The sequence below is a fragment of the Etheostoma cragini genome, chromosome 7, assembly GCF_013103735.1.
Source record: "Etheostoma cragini isolate CJK2018 chromosome 7, CSU_Ecrag_1.0, whole genome shotgun sequence".
Taxonomy (NCBI): domain Eukaryota; kingdom Metazoa; phylum Chordata; class Actinopteri; order Perciformes; family Percidae; genus Etheostoma; species Etheostoma cragini.
This window is the reverse complement of record NC_048413.1, coordinates 18,743,250-18,761,664: the sequence shown is the minus strand read 5'-3', so window position 1 is coordinate 18,761,664 and position 18,415 is coordinate 18,743,250. Positions and strand designations below refer to the sequence as shown.

The following is an 18,415-nucleotide window of genomic DNA, read 5'->3' as shown; positions in this document are numbered from 1 at the left end:
ATAATTTTAAGGGAAAAAACACTGAACTTGGACACATGCAGACGAACAGCAATGGTTATACATGTACTTTTGTAATCTTTACAAAACTGTTAACAATTTTTTTTTACCAGGGATATCATAACAAGCACTTTTTCTATTCACATTATGGTAATGCATAATACTTATCATAAGCACTAATAACCCTTAATTGTTTTACTTTTACAGCATTAAAGTGCTCTCTTTTACCAGTCTGTGGTTAGTGGGTGGGTGAAAAGGCATTTTTATAGCGTATGGATGCAAATCAGGTACAAATTATTATCATGGTAGAAAGTGAAGTAGTTACTATAAAAAAATTTGAAACCATTACCAGAATTGCACCATGCTGGATGGCAATTGAAAAATAAAACTGGAATGTTACTATTAAATATCCACAAACGAGTGCCATGACAATGCATAGCCTACCAGGTACACAACTAGCTATGATCAATATATGAGGCCCTTGCCCTGCAAGGTTTTTCAAATATACACAGAGAAGGCTTAAAAAACAATAAGATCTCTTGGTAAACAGGGATGTTATTCTTAAGTCTGATTAAATCCCTGTTATTTAAATATAATACTGTATTAAATTGTTTGTCTCTCAAATGTTTTGCAATGTGTGTCTATACAAGAATTACAGTATTTCCTACGACTTCATAAAAAAAGTAGGGATGCACTGTTTAACTTCTAGAATTACGTGTTGACTGTGATATCTATTAGTGTTCATTAAAACACACTATTAATACCAAAGCCCATTGAACTAAATGTAACAATGAAAGGACAAGGGTATATCAAACTAGAGGTCATCACATTATCATAGCCATTAAAAGTATACATGATTATGTGTTCCCATAAGTGTGAGTTTTTACCAGATTTACCATTCAATTCTTTACGTTCGGTGTAAACAGGAGATACAACATTTAGAATCTAAATACCACTTATCCACCACGTCTAGTCCAAAACATTTACAAGATACAGTATATACAGTTGTACAATTAAACGAAACTTGTCAGAAATATAAATAAGTCAGTTGAGAACAAATTTTGTGTGTTCAAAAACACAACTGAAAGTAGCAAGATGTGAAACGGTGATTTGTGTGATTGTGAAATTGGTACATTTTATAGTCACTATAAATGTAACGATGCAGTAAGGGCAAAATGTGTTATGTATTATTGCACATGATAACCAATAAACATTTATTAACAGTAACTCAGCAGAGTCTCAAAAAGTTGTCAAGACCATATGTGTCTAACATTGCCTTGACAATGCTATTACCACAGTGGTATTTGCTATTTACACTTGAGATGTCCGTTTGTGTCGTCTCATGTTCAATCTTCTGGGTATAGAAATTGTTCAAGCACTAAATAAAGACTGCACAGTAAAGTGCATTAATACACTGATATGTCCCACAATCAAAATGGATATTGATTCTCTGCAATATCACTTAATGAAATTTTACAGCAAGCCTAAACCTAAAAAACACATTTAAAGACCCTGTCTACATGCTTTTACTTAAATAGGCTGATGCTGGCCATAATATTGGTAAAATAGTCCAAAAATGCTCTTCAGGCTCAATGAACATCACTTTCCATGAACTCCTCCTTGATGGAGTGCTTGCTACGTGACAGCTTGCAGTCGGGCATGTCGAATCCAAAGTCAGCCCACTCATCAGTAGCTCCTGCCATCCCTGACGTCCCAACGACACCTGACCTGTTAGGAATGGTGATGGTGTGGCGGACACGAAAGTGCACAGCCTCCATGACGCGCTGACGTTGCAGTTCCCCACTGGCAGCCCCAATGGCAGCCATTGCAGAGGCAGTCATGTTGCTGCTGGAGCGAAGAAGCGGCTGGCTGTGATAGTCATGGTGATGAGTGGAGGCAGGCAGTTGGAGGGGAGCAACTTGTTTCATGTCCTGCAGACCACGCCAGATGGCATGGCGGAACTGCTCCGGTATCTTCAGTGCACCTAAATCCTGGTGACAGTACAAAGTTAAACAATGGAGGAGTGTAAGAATGTAAAAGAAAACTAGGAAAAGGGTATGGGTGCATGTGCATCCTCATGTTTGCTTATAGATACAAAACAAATGGGGCCTGCTCTTTTAAACAATGCTCTACATCATCACTAGTGGCCTTTGCTGTTTCTTTTCCCCGTTTTCTTTATTTTCTATGAAGCTTATTAAACAGGAAAAAAAAGGTTATTTTCACTGTGAGAGGGTGAGTGCAGGAACAGAGTGGTTACCTCCATGGAGAGAGTCTGGAGATGGTAGACAGACTGGAGGCCTTGCGAGGTGAAGTACTCAATGAAGTTCTGACAGCCCACACTGGTTAGAAAACTGTAAGGGGAGAAAATCAGGGCTGCTTAGACTGCCATCAGACCACAGCTACAAAGCTAAAAGTTGGATAGTAATATAGCAATCAACTTTATCAAAACCCATTACAAGGGAAGTTGTGCTTGAGTAGAATAAAGAATACCCTAACAGCATTTCTATTTAGAAAGAACTGAATAGAAAAGCCCCTCATTCTGTTATGTTATATCATTATCTGATCAAGCTATTATTAGTTAAGTTCAAAACTGAGTGAAAGAAGTAGGACACAGATCTAGCCTCAAGTTTACAGAATTTATACATCTTAATAGATGTAGTGGAAGCAAAACCATAAACATGCATTTATATTAATGATTCATAAGCCCATTCTTGCTTTGATGAAGAACCTTTATTATAAATACATGAAATGTTAATGTTTTGGCAATATACAGTGTAATCGGAAAAAGAAGCTCACTGCATTTTAACTGTACAATAAACATAACAATCTAGAAACCGAAAAAAGGTGGACAATATCTGCTGTATCAAAAATGTTAGAATAGCAAAAGCAAAATCTAAGTATTCAAACGACTGCATTGACACATTATCTTAGAAAAAACATGGAAAAAAACTTAAATTAAACAACAACTAGCAAGTTGAAATTTCTTTTAAAGAAAATTTGCTCTAGTGCATTGAAAAGGATGGCTGTATTCACACAGTGTGCATGATTTTAGATCTAAGTGTATGGTACACAGTTCGGGCTTTCCTCTGGCAGCCATAGTGGCGGTCTACAACGCTTGAGCAGCTTTGCTGTATGAGCTGAGTAAATAGACATGATTAAGATTACAAGGGGGGGGGGGGGGGGGGTTCCTTTTATTTATGACTGACAGTGGACAGACAGGAAAGGTGGGAGAGAGATGGGGGATGGCAGGCAGCAAAGGGCTGCAGGTCGGATTCAAACCTGGGCCGTTGCAAAGGCCTCAGCCTACGTGGGGTGCACGCTCTTACTGCGTCAGCTAGAGGCCCCCCCCCCTCATGTGCTGTTTTTGAATGGGATCTCATCAACATCTGATTAGAAGCTAGCGTAGGCAAGAGCACCCATTTCTTTGTCATTACAATTTTTGTTGGCTAACAAAGACAAAAACACATACTTTTAGTCATATCTTATACTAATGGGGACAGGGCGGTTTTTAAATCGAAGTAGCCAAAGTTTGGAAACAAACATACCAATACACACTTTTACTTAAACATTACTGAATTAACTTTCTCTAGATTTTGCCCAATTATTTCTAAACATGAATTCCATGCAGCCAATTCTCCAGTGGACCTTCATTATGGCACAAGCCATGGTTGCAAGGAGATTTGTGATGTATTGCAAGCCTTTACAAAGTAGCCATGATCAAATTAAACTGACTGCATAACACAGTTCCATCTAGACACATTTGCTGGAAATAAGGAACCTTTCCAAAAAACCTGTTTGGCCAAATTTGTATGAACTTGGCCAAATAAACTTGCTTAACCCAAGAAGTGCATCTGATTTTCTGCTGGCCCTTTACAGGAGGATAAAGAAGGAGTGTCATTGGAGGGTGAGGTACCTGACAAGGCTGGGGTCAGGGTTATACGAAGGGGGCGGACTGCAATGGGAGGCAGACACTATAGTCTGACTGCTGTGGCCACCATTCATATCACCATTTCCCTGCATGTGGTGGCTGTTGAGCATGTTTGAGCCTGTGAGAAAGGGAGGGTTGATCAATGAAATAACGAGCGGCAGAATAGCACAAAGAACTGAACTGTGATGGCATAAATAGGCTCACTGGCATTGGTAGTTTTCAATCAAACTTTGTAACAAATTGGTTTGAAATGTGTGTGCTTTATGAGAACCCAAGATTTTATTTGAATCACACATATTGATACTCACCCATATGAGCTATGGAGGTGGGGGCAGTGTGATGTTGCTGGGGCTGCTGCCCCACCAGCTGGTTGACTGAGGGCACTTTGTTGAGGCCTCCGTGAGCATGAAGCTTGTTCATGTTGGATAGTGGAGAGTAAGAGGAGGGGGATGCTATATGGTTCCTAAAGAAAAGACAAGAACATGGCTGAGGTTAGAGAAATGTGCGTTAATGACTGTGAAAACACTTCACAACAGTGTAATGAAGTATTTGGAGTTTAGGCTCTATTAAAAAAAAAAAAAAAGAATTCATTAAGGTATCTGTGTGTGTGTGTGTGTGTGTGTGTGTGCGAGCGTGTGCGTTTTTTCATGTGGCTTTTTATGTGCAAGTGTTTAGATCAATCAAATCTTTTCAGACACACCTCTATGTAGCCTACAGCCTGTTTGTGTACTCACAGCCGTGTGTGTGCTTGTGCATAGGTTAGTGTTGGAGTGACTTACGGTCTCTGCAGAAGCTGCTGTTGTGTTTGCTGTCTGTAGGAGTCCACCAGTGGCTGCGGCACAAGCTCTACCAGCTCCAAACTGTCTTTAATCTTCATCAGCAGCTCAAAATTCTCCCGACCACGAACCTAAACACAAACACAACGTATAACACAGTGGATAATGACTGGTGAGTCTGTCCTTAACAAATGGTGCATTTGTTTTTTTAGTGTTGGATACAATGCTATTTGACTATTTTGTAGTGAAATTATAAATAATTCCAAACACTGAATGATTTGTTACAATTTAAAGGGCTATCATAGTATTCATTGAGTCTAAATCCTCTCTAATGTATGTCTATGTTACACTGTTAACACTAAAATAGTAAGTGTGTGAAAGGCACTTACAGGAATATAGTAAATCTCTTCTTCTCCATGCCGCCTCTTCCTCATGTTGATATTTGGACTGGGAATATTTGGCGGACTCTGTTTGAAGTCTGCAGATGACAGAAACATAATCGTGATTAAAAGTGTTGCTAACACATTTCACAATGTCATTCTTTATTTTATTTTTTATATTTTTATACAAAAAAATATACACAGTATGTCTTTTATATTTTTGGCGTTTTAGGCCTTTACTTTGATAGGACAGTTCAAGGCCGTTTTATGGTTGTGCGTAGAATTGACGGCGTACCCCCGCAGACCTCTCTGCGTCTATGCCAGACGCCGTAGCCTGACATGCACCTCTAAAAAAAACTACATGTCGCAACAATGCAAATCGATTAGCCGTGGTTTGGTAGCGTTGCATTTCCCCGACTCATTTCCTAGTTCTCTTTCTCCGTAAACAGGCAGCACGGTGGCTATATGTGCGCCCGCTCTTCCAGGTGGGCAAACCAGGCACCCAACCATCTCATTCTTTTTGAGGACCAAGTTATCTTTGACCATTCTGGCCAGTGGTTTATTATTGAATGTTTATTAACAGCCAGACAGGAATATACACATTAAAACATATGATAAATCATTTAACTATTTCATTGTGTGGTTAAAATGAATATGTCATTAACTTTAATTGAACTCACTGCGCTTATTTGCACTGCCATTTTTGGCCACACTGTCATTCAGGGCCTGTTGTTCCCTGAAGTGGTCCTCATCGGCTTTGCGGTCTCGGCCGGGACACGCACATATCCGACCTTCAAACGACCTTCTACCCAACACTTGACCACTGCAGAGGCAATTAGGGATAGAGAATATAATTATAAAGTGATGTTTGTAGGTTCAACTAACATTCCAAGTCCAACTATTTCACTATTTCAGTTCTAAATGCTCTCACACTATACTCTATAGCTACAATAATACTGCTACGAAATTATCTTGGGAAATGGTACTAAATAATAAATGTAGTAATAGAAGTGCATACAATCTGATGTGTATAATGTAGTGTGTTCTGCAGTTCCCATTGAACTGTGAAGGGTCTGAAGTGTTTTGTCTTATATCTTTTTCCAGTATGAAGAAAACATTTGTATATTCATAAAATCTGAGTACCCGGTGCCAGAACAAATCAACATACAGCACATGACAAAGAGCTCAGAATGGCTTGTTAGATTACAGAGAAGAACTCTGTTTGAACTGTCTATGAATTGTGAAATGTTGACTTACTCCCTGGTTTCCAAAGTGATGATGATGAGGATGGGTCTTCTGTTCATGCCACCCACACAGCTGCTGTTGCACATGAAGTTATACAGGATGGTGGTAAACTCAGTCCCCACCTGAAACACAAAATAGGGAATTCCACCAATAAGTGGATATTCTGTTGGTCTACCTGTTTGTTTAGTCTTTGCCACTTCTCAAGGAATTGATATGGTTCATATGGTTCCAATCTGCACATCTCCATACAAGCCAAACCCCCCTGTTTTCCGGTAAATATGGCAATCCACCACCAGAGGGCAATGTTGTTGTGCACTTTGATGTGAGACAAACAATCTGACTTTTCATTAATCTCCTCAGGTGCAGTCACAGACATGGTGATTTCTCACTCTTGTGCTTGTTAATACATGCCCTGTATCTTTTTTTTTTTTATAGACAATTGACTTATTCTTTGCTATGAGCTCGACAAGATCCATTGTGTGACAACTTATGGGCTGAATGGACAACATACGAATCAACATCTCATTTTTGTCAAAGGCTTTCTCTATGTGTGCCCCCCCCCCCCCCATTTAACTGGTATAATGGAAATTAACAAGGATTCAAGTCATGAGTATACTTCTTGAAAATAAATATCCCAAATATTTTGTACATTAACTGTAGACCTTATTTTCTGATGTCTACAGTCATGAGTCTAGTCCCTATGGTACCAAAGACAACGCATTGTGTGTCTTTATTATACACAGTAGCTATTGAACCACCAACCTGGGGGGACTCATACGGCAAGAAGACACTCTGCCGGCCAGTGACAGGATCATCCACATACTGAGAGAGGTTATTCCCCTCCACTCGGATCAAGTGACTTGCCGGGGCTGCTTGACCTGTGGAGAGAATGATGGAAGACACAGTTGTTGTGTGAGGTCAAAGCGTCACACATACCAGAGAGTCTTGTTTATTAAGTGATAAATGCACAAAATATTGTGATTAAGGAATTATGTATCTTATCATCTCCTGGGTGATTTCACAGTCAGTGAATTCATAACCCAGAATGTTTCACCCAGCAACGAAATAATCTTATTTGATGATATGTTAAACATTCTTTGGTGTAAAAGTATAAAATGTCTAAGTGCAGTCCGTTGGGGTCAAAGGGCTTGTCAAGTATACCATCATTGAAGTCCCGTCCTAGTTCGTGGTTGGGGCAACGTTTGACCACTTCTGTGACGTGCTCGGCCTTCTTGTAGACGGGCATGGCTCTGATAATGCTGCCATGAGGAGGAGAGGAGGACAGCTTGATTTGGATTGGACAGGTCTTGGCAATCTGACAGTAGAGCTTCTTCAGCAGGGGAGAGTACTGGGAGGGTAAGGAACACACACAAGATCGGAGAAGCTTGAGTCAGTGGTCTGGGTTGATATATGGTGTACAACAATACCATGAAAAAACTGTGCATGTCCAACTGCAAGAAATGAGTCTATCTCTTTTAATTCTATCTTCCAATTTACATTTTAGGACCTGAACATAAATAAAGAATCAGCCCGATGGAGCAAATCAAATCAATTAATACCTTCACATTTATATTTTCAAAACAACCTACTGCAAATTTAACTGAAAGACACATAAACTGAGGGTTGTGTGTTCTCTGTTTTTAATGTGAATTCTCTCAATAAGTAGCTATGGATTAACCAGAGAAGGAGAAAGAGGTGGAAGGGTTAATCTCAAAGGCTGTGCTACCACTGACATATTGGCAAAAATAATGTTGAGGTGGAAGTGTTGTAGCAAATTGAAATAACGCGTGGTTTTGAGCCAAGCCATCTATCAGCACAGCAGCCAAAACAGTATTTTGAAAATAAGAAAAGAGAAGCTGGACAAATAAATAGCTAACAAAGGGTGTCATTTGTGAAAAGGGGGAGTATAAAAAGAACGAGTAAAGGGAAAATACATGAGGACTCTAAAACAATCAGCAGTCAATTTATGTCTGTGTAGTAAAGGTAATTACTGTGTTATTAGAATGAATAAATGATTATTATCCAGCTGACTTTTGCCACCGCCAGTCATTTAAAGTGTAAAGTTTAATGAGAATATGCTGAGCTGAGCTAAAGCCAAGTCTTCACTGATTCCTCAGTTTACAAGCATTCACACACACACACACGCACGCACGCACACACAAACATGCATATGCTCATGTACTTTGTCTGTAACTGTAAGTACAGATGCATCCAAAGACACCAGGACAAGGGATGGAGAAGCCTTAACATGCCCCAACACAATCACCAAATCTCAAAAAGGGTGCTTTCCAAAGTTTAAAAAAATAAGAGACATAAGACTTTACAGAAAGCCTGTATTGCAAACTGGCAGTGTGGACTAGAGTTTGAAAGATGTAGGCCTTCAAGTAGGCCTGCCATTTCCCCAAATCATGGCCGAGCACTTTAACCAACCAGTCACATCATACTTTCCCCTGTATTTCTCTTCTCATCATTGGCCTTTGATTTCCAAACCTATCTATCCCCTACTAAAGATCATTCTTGTATATTTATTACAAATGACTTTTTTTGATTGGACTCCTGGATTGATGCTTCTCTTTGCCTATCTTAACTTGTAATGTCTAGGATTCAAGAGATTTAACATTTTTTAATTGCATAGAGATAAATGCTAAATTCACTTAAATTAGACACCAGACAGCCTCTGGCCAAATGACGGCTGGATAGAGTCATTCGTACACCAACAATTGCTTGGATTCCTTGTTGTGACATCGTTATTAAGCTCATCACAACCACACACACATTACCAACTATCTCATACACACACGCACGCACACACCCACGCACACACGCACACACACACACACACACACGCCATACACACTGCCCTTAGCCGTAAGCCCTGCCGATGGAAATGCTTGTGCAACATTACAGTACCTTTTCCCACCTAGCTTTACCTGACAAGTCTCAACAGCCCATCCATACCATGAATAAATATAAATTTGAGATGTAAAAGCCAGACAGACTTGTTTATTTACAGAAGGAAGGACTTTCACACGTTAAAAGCTGATGACTAACAGGTAGCTTTCCAGCACTATCATAACAGAAAGAATAATAATTCCTTTAGCATTTGAAAAGAGTAACATAGAACATGAGGTTGAATGTTTTGGCATCTAACCATTCTGACATGAGGTAAATAATGATTTGAAAGTTCCAGCGCCACTCTAAAATCCTCTTGGCCCAAAATAACTGTGAAAGGGGCCATTGCAAATAAAAGTTTTTTAACCACACAAAAAAGAGTAGTTTTGATAAGTTGTGGGATCAACGGGGAAAAGTATTTGGTGATATTGTTTTGGAACATTGTAGAGTTCATGAAAAGTCATATAATACTTTACAAATGCCATGGGAGACGTCTCGACTCGTCCACCACATAGACCAGTGTGCACATGCACCGACAACACATAGGCATGCACACACACACACAGACAAATCTGTAAATTCAGCTCCAGTTTTCATTGTTATGTGAAGTGCAGCATGAGTACAAATACAGTATCTAATGGGTAAGTTCTGGTATCAACAGGAAATGTTGAGTGATGGCTTTGTTTTGGGACATAGAGAAGGATGAAGGGATAGAGAGGAAGGAGAAATAGGTGGAGAGAGAGAACAAACACAAATAAAGGCTAAAGAGATTATGTACTTTGTCAAAATCTTCAAGGTGAGTGAGTAAAGGAAATTCAGAAAGGGAGGGGAAAAAAAGATTGGATTATATGAAGATGTAAATGTTCAAAAATGTTAAATCCTTTCAGGGGAACCAAAAGTTACAAAGTGTTGCTTTATCGAATGTGGATATGCTCATTTTCTTAGACTTTTTTTCTGGAGGTTATTTGGTAGTTTTTGGTATAATACAAAAATGTAATGTAATGTAATTTGAGATCCATCCATCCATCCATCCATCCATCCATCCATCCATCCATCCATCCATCCATGCGGTGGACCAGTGGAGGCAGGTCCTGACAGGCTCCTAAAGACAGGGTGATAATTGCCAGACTGTCACAAGCAACAGCTTGCCCGCTGCAAATTTGCTTAACTGTCCAAATATTGAATAAATTGATACACACACACACACATGCGCACACATGCACACGCACGCACGCAAGCACACACACAGACACAGACACAGGCACAGAGCAAACATATATTATGCATGCTGTACACATCTGCACAGACTAAGCTGGATGTCTGTAATTATATCGGATTCCAATCAATACAGAAAATGTTCGTCATTTTGTCATTATAATTGCTGTTAAATTACTTTTTTATTTCTATGAGAGTTTTAAAGTAAATAGGAAAAGATATAATGAGAGATTGTTTAACAACAACTATTTAAACTTGGTTCTCTGTAGTTAAAGATGTGTTAACAGTTTGGCCTCACAGCAATAAATTTGAACTTTTAATGCCAAGTTTTTATTTTTTTTGTTCATATTGACTGCTATTTGCTAAACTCTCAAAGAAGCATTTACAACACGGCACAGTTCATGAAGATTGTAAAAGTCTTCTAGACAGGATGTCATAAATGCAGTGTTACAAAGTGTTAAGGGAAGAATAGACCAAATAATTAACATTGTTGATGGCATCGCACAGTCCAGAACATTTCCTGACCAATGTATACTGGACAATGTAAACAGTTGAACAGGAATTATATCAATCAACTCCTTCATCTACTGGGTGACTTTAAAAAATCCATTGTATTTGTAGTACAAATCGATCTGAATCACACAAACTTCATAAAACACATTGGAGCACTGTAAAGTATGTGAAAAATCGTCCTTATCGAATGTGTTATCGGATGCTTAGAAGGCCAATGGGGATACGGCCGCAGATGATGCACTGGGAAAGAAAGGAAGGGAAGGACGCGCTATGCAGGGCGTGTTGGGACCTGCGTCCTAACGGAGAGAGGCTAATAGCTGGGAAGAGCAACTTCTGACAAGCCGCCTTGGAGTGCATGCTCGAGCCCGCATTCACAGCATCACCCCCTCCCAATCCTGGCACATACTGCAAGCACACACACACATGCACGCCCACACACACACACACACACACACACACACACACACACACACACACACACACACACACACACACACACACACACACACACACACAAACTGAAGTCTGAGTTCTTATTATTTGAAAAGTCTGAGGCGTTAGATCTAATTTCCAACCATGGTGATGCTTGCCTGTGTCAAAGCCAAGGAATCATCTTCAAGAGGCAAGAAAGCAGCAGAGTTTCAGAGCTATTATCACTAATGCACAGTGTCTTGATGAGACAGGAGGGGGACTGGAAAATTACCAGACTAGCTTAACATGGTTTGAATAGACTCACTGTATGTGGAAACATTATGATAAATGAGGGAAAAACAATTGTTCCAATCACTTCTCCTGGTTTCTCTTCTCTTTTTGAATGGTGAAGCCGATGTAGACTGGCTTGGTAGCCAGTTATATGCAACCAAAAACCTCCCGTCAATCATTCAGTTGACTAAAGGGAGGGAAATTAACAAGACATGCTTGATGCAATAGGCAGCTGCATTTCTCCTGTTCCACAACACTGCATGCCACCCGCGCTTAGTGGCAGGCAGAGAGGTGGGGATGAGGGTGGCAGGGTAACTGATTATAGTCAGTATGCCCCTATGGCATTCCCCACTGCCTGAGGCCACGAGAAATCAGCAAGAAACCACGAGACTGTTAACATTTAAACAAGGTGACTCAGGCTGGTCCACATAGCCATCTTTTTTAAGCATGTTCAAACCTGGGCCTCACACTGAATTTTTCATACACACCCACATGGGCATGCACATTAGACACACACAAATCCCCATGCACCACTGGTGTATTTTTGGGGAAATCCCCTCCCATTAGCAGTAACGTCTTCATTCCGAGAGGCTTGAGCATAATCTCTTCTTTTCAAAAAATATACTTCTAAAACAACTCACCAAAATGATGTGAGCCTTAAGCTATATACTGATATGTACACTTGTTTTTTTCTGTTAATCATGAAATAACTCCGGCATGCTTTAATTTTTAAATGAAACATTTACAAATGTACTGTTTTACCGTATATGTAGTGTAGTAACATGTGTAAGGCGATTAATGGTATCATATCCTACAGGATCAAACACAATCATACTGCTTCATTAAACATATTAAACAACTTTGGTATAATAACACTTAAATACATCTGAGACTTTGCCAATCTTATAATCAGGTGTGCAAGATAAAAACAAAGCATTACAGTAAACTTCATAAAAGCTACGTGCAATCATCCAGTCTCTCTCTCATTCTAATCCCTCCTGTTTAATGGCAGCCGAGGAATCTAAATAATCACAGGCTTCCTCACAATCCTTTTTCTGCTGCGTAATCATCTGTATCTTAAATTGTGTGCCAGTCAAAAACTCCTGCTATGACTTGAATTGTTCAGGCGAGGTGAATGCAAAGCCTATTTTTTTGTTCATAAAACTGGGATAATTATGATCTGTGCAAACTGAAGTCAATAGGACAAGTTTATTTTGTTGCAAATGGGTAAATGGGACTTCAGGATGGAGTAGCAAGTAAAAAAACTCTACGTCTGTAGGCAGGCTTCCATATTTCAAAGTAAAAAAATAAACTAGGGCATTAACAGACTTTGATTTGATGTATTTCCTTAATGAAGTTATTAAGAATATTCCAAACTGTCAGGGAGAGTAAGGCAGGTTAAAGGGCAGAGTAGCTAGGATCATGTTTAACCAAACATGTTGCAACAGGTTTCTAACATATTTCAGGGTTTCATTTCATTTCAGTAATTTCTCAGGTAAAACAAGCTTATAAATCTTTTCCATGTTTTCCTTGGTTTCTGTTGGTGTACTTGGGCCATGAGAAAGACTTGAGTCAGAGAGTGGAAGTCAGGGAAAGGAGATGATAGACATATTTCAGGAAAGGGGAAGGAAAGAACTTTAGCTTTGGTTAGAGGTGACAGCCATGAGTGTGTGTTAAAACCAGAGGATGAAAGAGACAGGGAAAGAAAAGCAGCAGGTCAAAGACCAACGCTCTAATGTCCAGAGGGAGATCTTCTTACATCAATGAAGGCTCAGTAAAGGATCCCACCATGCATGGTTACTCTCAGCACACACAGCCTTGGAGGAGCCCCTCAGTCGATCACAGAGACATTCACAGGCCTGAACGCTCACAGACAGATGAAGACACACACACACACACACACACACACACACACACACACACACACACACACTGAGTGGAGGAAGTGCCGTTTGTCTCTTGGTTCTCTTGTTTCAGGGAGGTCAACTGTGTGACAGTCGGCAGTGACACCTTTCTAGCGGGACAATTCTCATCGGGTCATGACAAATTACACAGCTCCCATTTCACCTGTCTCTCACCACCATACCACCACAAGGTAGTTATGTGTTTTGGTGATGTCTTGCCCTAAATTCAGATTTTTTTATGTTTATTTTTGTACCCAATAAAAAGTATCTTCTCACTAGTTGAAATGCTACTGCTACTACCGTGTCTTGGTGGCAAGAACAGTAGCGCCGAAACAATAATTTATTTATTATTATTATTTATGTTTTATTAAATTAGCAATACAGTGTGGATAAAACTATAAAATAATATTGTTTTCAACACGTGGAAGAACTGTTGGTAAGAAGCATGTTCCAAAAGATGATGCAAAAGATGTACAATTACAAAAATCACCATGGAACAATAGGGAATTATATAGGGAATAAAACTGACATACATACTACATATTATTACTACATATTATTTAGCCTTTCCAAATATTTGTATTATTACTGTAATAATACACTATTTTTACAATGTAATATTACTACATTGATCTTATATAGTGTAGCAATAAGGGATGCCACAATTCCTTTACTTACATTAAAATCATTGTACATAAACCCATATCTAAGTTATTGAGTGACACTGTAGATGAAACTATTTTTAACTTCTCAATATGAAACATATGCATTATGATAAGTTTTCTCAGAAACCAAAAGGTATTTTTTTCTTACAACCAATGTTTTCTTACAATAGATTAAGTGCTTGAATAGTCCAAAAGACAAACAAACACATACAAGACAAAAACGTTCTCAACGACGTACAAAACTTTCCCTGTTGCATTCATCACATTAGATCTGACTAGAGGTGTTTAGAAGACGTGATAAATCACTAAATGACACGCTGGCTTGAGTGAGTTTGTGTGGAATAATGTGCATTTGTCTGCATGTTTATGTGTGGGCACAAGTTACTCACTAAGATAGAAAGAAAGAAAAAGACCGAGAATCTCACGCACACGCATGCACGCACGCACACACACACTGTATGCCAAAGCTAAGAAAGTATGTGTACTCACTGTCCATGTGGCAGACTTGGCAGTGCTAGACTGCTGGAAGGACACCTGGAAGTTGTGCAGTCCGGGGTAGTCGGTGTTGGAGGGGATAGCCGGGGCAGGCGACAGGCCCTCAAAGGTGGAGTTGGGCTGGGAGTAGGGAGAGGGGGTGGGCACGGCCGACGAGGAGGCGTTTTCGGAGCTGTAAGGGCTGGCGGACGTCGCGCGGCTCCCCAAGCTCTCCATGCTGCTGCTCAGCAAGTTGTATTGGGACTGGGAAGAAAAGAAGAGGGAAGAGATGAGGGAGGCAAAGTGGGAAGGAGGGAGGAGAGAGGGAGGGAGGGAGGGAGGGAGGGCACAGGTAGAAGTGCTGGAGAGACAGGGGCTTGGAAGCTTAAAAGGGAGGTCGGATTACAGGGAGTAGTATGAGTGTGATGCTACATGTGTTTGGGAAGGGTGCATGTGCAACTGCCTAGGTAGGTGTCCAAGATCATTGCTGAGCACTTTTTGTGTGGTTGATACATGAAAAATGACTGAGATTTGGTGATAAAAGCATGACAATTGCAGATAAACAAACTGATGTGCATTTTTGAGTGGAAGTGAGTGGCGGTTGCAGTGAGGTCCCCCCAGTAGCCTCCTTGGGTATATATGAGACAAGTTGTAAATCACAGGCGTAATCTGCCTGCCTGCCATTTCCCTCTTCTCCTCTTCACTGTGTTTTTAAAGAGGGAAGAGTTGTTGAACTGATGTGGGTGTGTTGACACACTTGTTAAAATGAATGCACTCTGTGAGGCCCACATGCAGTATAGTTAAATTTAAACTTAGATGCTACCGTAGAGAGAAAACTGTTTTGGGGCTGCTGTAATTACACATTTTTGGATCATCCAAGTTCATTTGTTGATTCCCCGTTACACTATTTGAACAGAAACACAGAAAAAACAAAGAGCACTACAGCCCATAGCATCACCATCAAACAACACTGAACCGATCATCCAACTAGTTGATTCAGATTCAACAAACCAACATACATGTAAAGATATGAAAACCCAAACCACCTAAATTATTGGTTTTCAAATATGATCCCAAGATTAATCCCTGCAGCCTGTATTTACGTACGTTTGTTAAGTAGATGAAACCGCTGGCATGTTCACACTGAAATAGCTACACATACGCAAAAAATTATTCAACGAGCAGAGAAAAAAAAAATGTGTACCTTTTTTTTGACGTAGTACATCTTCTAGTGCTTCAGTCTCATTTGTAAACTCTTCAGTCAGAAACATCCAAACACAGCAAAGCAAAGAGAGAACAGCATGATCATAGCCTAACCTCAGTGGACACACCACACAAACACACACACACATTCGCATGTACAACCAGGACAGGGAGAAAGGTGAGGACTGGTGTGGAGAGAGAGAAACGATAGACTGAGAAGAGGGGAGAAACGGACAGAGGGAAAGAGGGATGGGAACCCAAAAAAAAGTGGTACAACGTTCTAATTATGGCAAGCCCGGACATAGACGGCAATGCCGGGGTGCATGTACACACTTGCTCCAAAACACCTTGTGAAGGCAAGCACTAAGTAAACACTGTCTGGTCTGACAGAGTGTGGGACAGAAAGAGATAGAAAGAGAGGGGGAGAGAAAGAGAGAGAGAGAGGCAGGAAGGAAAATATGAAAGAATGAGAAAGAGAAAGAGTTCAAAGGTCAGACCCCAATCTAAAACCGACAGCATCACTTCACCTCAGCTCAGCTTTGTGTTCTTTTAACAACACTGACAACTAACACAAATACAAAAACTGAGGCAAAGTTGCAAACTATATGTTGACTTAATGCCATGGTTGATCAGACGAAAGAAAAGTGACAGGTCAATGTACTCGACTTAAGGCAAACTGTGTAGGTTAAATAAAGATGCACTAAGACATGGGTGTTTGAATCTATACACTAACTCAGGTACATGCAGCACAACATATGTAGGAAAAAGCTGGTTCAAAACAACTAATTTGACTTTCACTGGTTTTCAAATGTGAGAATTTTTGGCTTTTCGTTGTCATATATGTGGAGTGTTGGTTTGGATTTAAAAATTAATTTGAAGATGCATGGCTTTTGAAAACCTCTTTATTTATATTTGAAGACAATACAATCTAGAGATGAATTATGAAATTGTCAGATTAATCAATAAAAAAAACAAATTGTTAGTGGCAGCCTTAATATAGTGTCTTTAATGTCTTGATTGTCTTTATTGTGGAAAATAGGGCTGCTATAGAATTTGTTGCCATATGTTCACCCTAATGAAACATTTGAAAATTCGTATTTAGGCAGATGTGCCCTGATGTTTGTTTTCTTGTGAAAGATGTATTAAATATATTAAATAGTCATTCTGACTTCCCTTCAATATCTGATCGTTTACTGCCTTTGAACTCCTTCTCCAACAAGTATTGTCAAAGGGACTTTACGGGCATAAGGTAAGCCTGGGTGTATGCGTAAACAATAACCTGCCAAACACACACACACACACACACACAAACGCAGGCACACACTGTCCCACAGACCCGTGCATTCACAGGTGTGCTTGGTCTTAATACCTAAACTTGATCTGCAACAAGTTGAAACAGAGCTAAAACCTCCCCTCCAGTGTCTGAGCAAGTGTGTGTGTGTTCACTGTGTGAGTTAGTGTTTTAGCTTCCCATCTCAACAGAATCACGTCCCCTATGGGCAGCCATTCTGGTAGCTGCCACTCAAAGCCGAGCTTTAAAGGCTCACAACATTCAGAAACATAGATAAGCCAGCCACAACAACCCTCACTTGTCAAAATGAGTGAAGTATTATGGGCTGAGTATAAGGAGAGTACCAACCTGCTAATGACCTTTGTTTACAGCTATGCATTAATCCTTTAACAACACAGACTCACATGTTGGTTTATGGCCCCGCTGAAACATGGTTCCAACATGAACAAAGTGAAGTCAGACTACATATATGACAAGGCATAGACAACTGCAGCATGTCTAAATGACGCCAGCTCCGTTAAATAGAGGTGAGGATAAGAGGTGAAATGTGGAGTGGTGTGTAAAAAGGTTGCCCCCTGTTGGGAATATTGTGCAGGAACAAGACAAGCCATTAATTCTCAAAATGTCCACATTCATGCCAACCTTTAAAAATGAATCCAACCTGGTAATGTAATGGTAATTAAACTAGCCTCATTGTACCAGGATAGATATATCTAGTTGTACTATAATAAGCACACTAGTTTATATTCAAGTAGCCATATATGACACATATGTACATATAAAAATACAAGATGACAGGCTTGATTTTCTGAATATTTTTTGAATATGAACTCACCTTTTAATAGCATGATGAGTTATAAGCATATATTCTTTTGTCTGTTTGATGACCATACATTTGGTAACAGTGACCCTGAACCAAAATAATACTAGAACTTCTAAACTCCATACTTCTAAACTCCATAACTTCTAAACTTCATAACACAAACTATCTCCACTATTACACCAGTAAGACACAATTTTCAAACAAAAAGGCCTGAAAATGCAAAAAAATAAACAATTGACTCTGGTCCACTTACCATTCCACACAGCATCTTAAAGCTCCTGAAGAACAAGATGGGGTGTTGCTACTATGCCTCTATAACCAGACTCTCATAGGACTAACAGTCTGCTGTGGTCAAGAGTGGCTGTAGGAGTGGAGCTTTCCGCATCCAGCCGGCCCCTCTGTGGCGT

At 39.9% G+C, this 18,415-nt stretch overlaps 1 protein-coding gene across 5 annotated transcripts in view; it reads right to left on the bottom strand.

Moving 5' to 3' along the window:
- Positions 1-51: 51 nt before the first annotated feature.
- Positions 52-18,415, bottom strand: part of tp73 (tumor protein p73) — a 26,662-nt gene continuing 8,298 nt past the window's right edge. For 3 of the 5 annotated variants that reach the window (XM_034876138.1, XM_034876135.1, XM_034876136.1), the window contains exons 4-14: positions 14,707-14,955; positions 7,488-7,674; positions 7,089-7,204; positions 6,339-6,448; positions 5,762-5,904; positions 5,091-5,179; positions 4,705-4,832; positions 4,234-4,388; positions 3,911-4,043; positions 2,255-2,348; positions 1,587-1,988 (exon numbers count right to left, since the gene is read on the bottom strand). In XM_034876138.1, the coding sequence (XP_034732029.1) occupies positions 1,587-1,988; positions 2,255-2,348; positions 3,911-4,043; positions 4,234-4,388; positions 4,705-4,832; positions 5,091-5,179; positions 5,762-5,904; positions 6,339-6,448; positions 7,089-7,204; positions 7,488-7,674; positions 14,707-14,955 (1,806 nt within the window). Of the gene's footprint in view, positions 1,989-2,254; positions 2,349-3,910; positions 4,044-4,233; positions 4,389-4,704; positions 4,833-5,090; positions 5,180-5,761; positions 5,905-6,338; positions 6,449-7,088; positions 7,205-7,487; positions 7,675-14,706; positions 14,956-15,895; positions 16,112-18,415 lie in introns of those variants that run through there. The other 2 variants (XM_034876139.1, XM_034876134.1) reach the window with 2 other exon arrangements.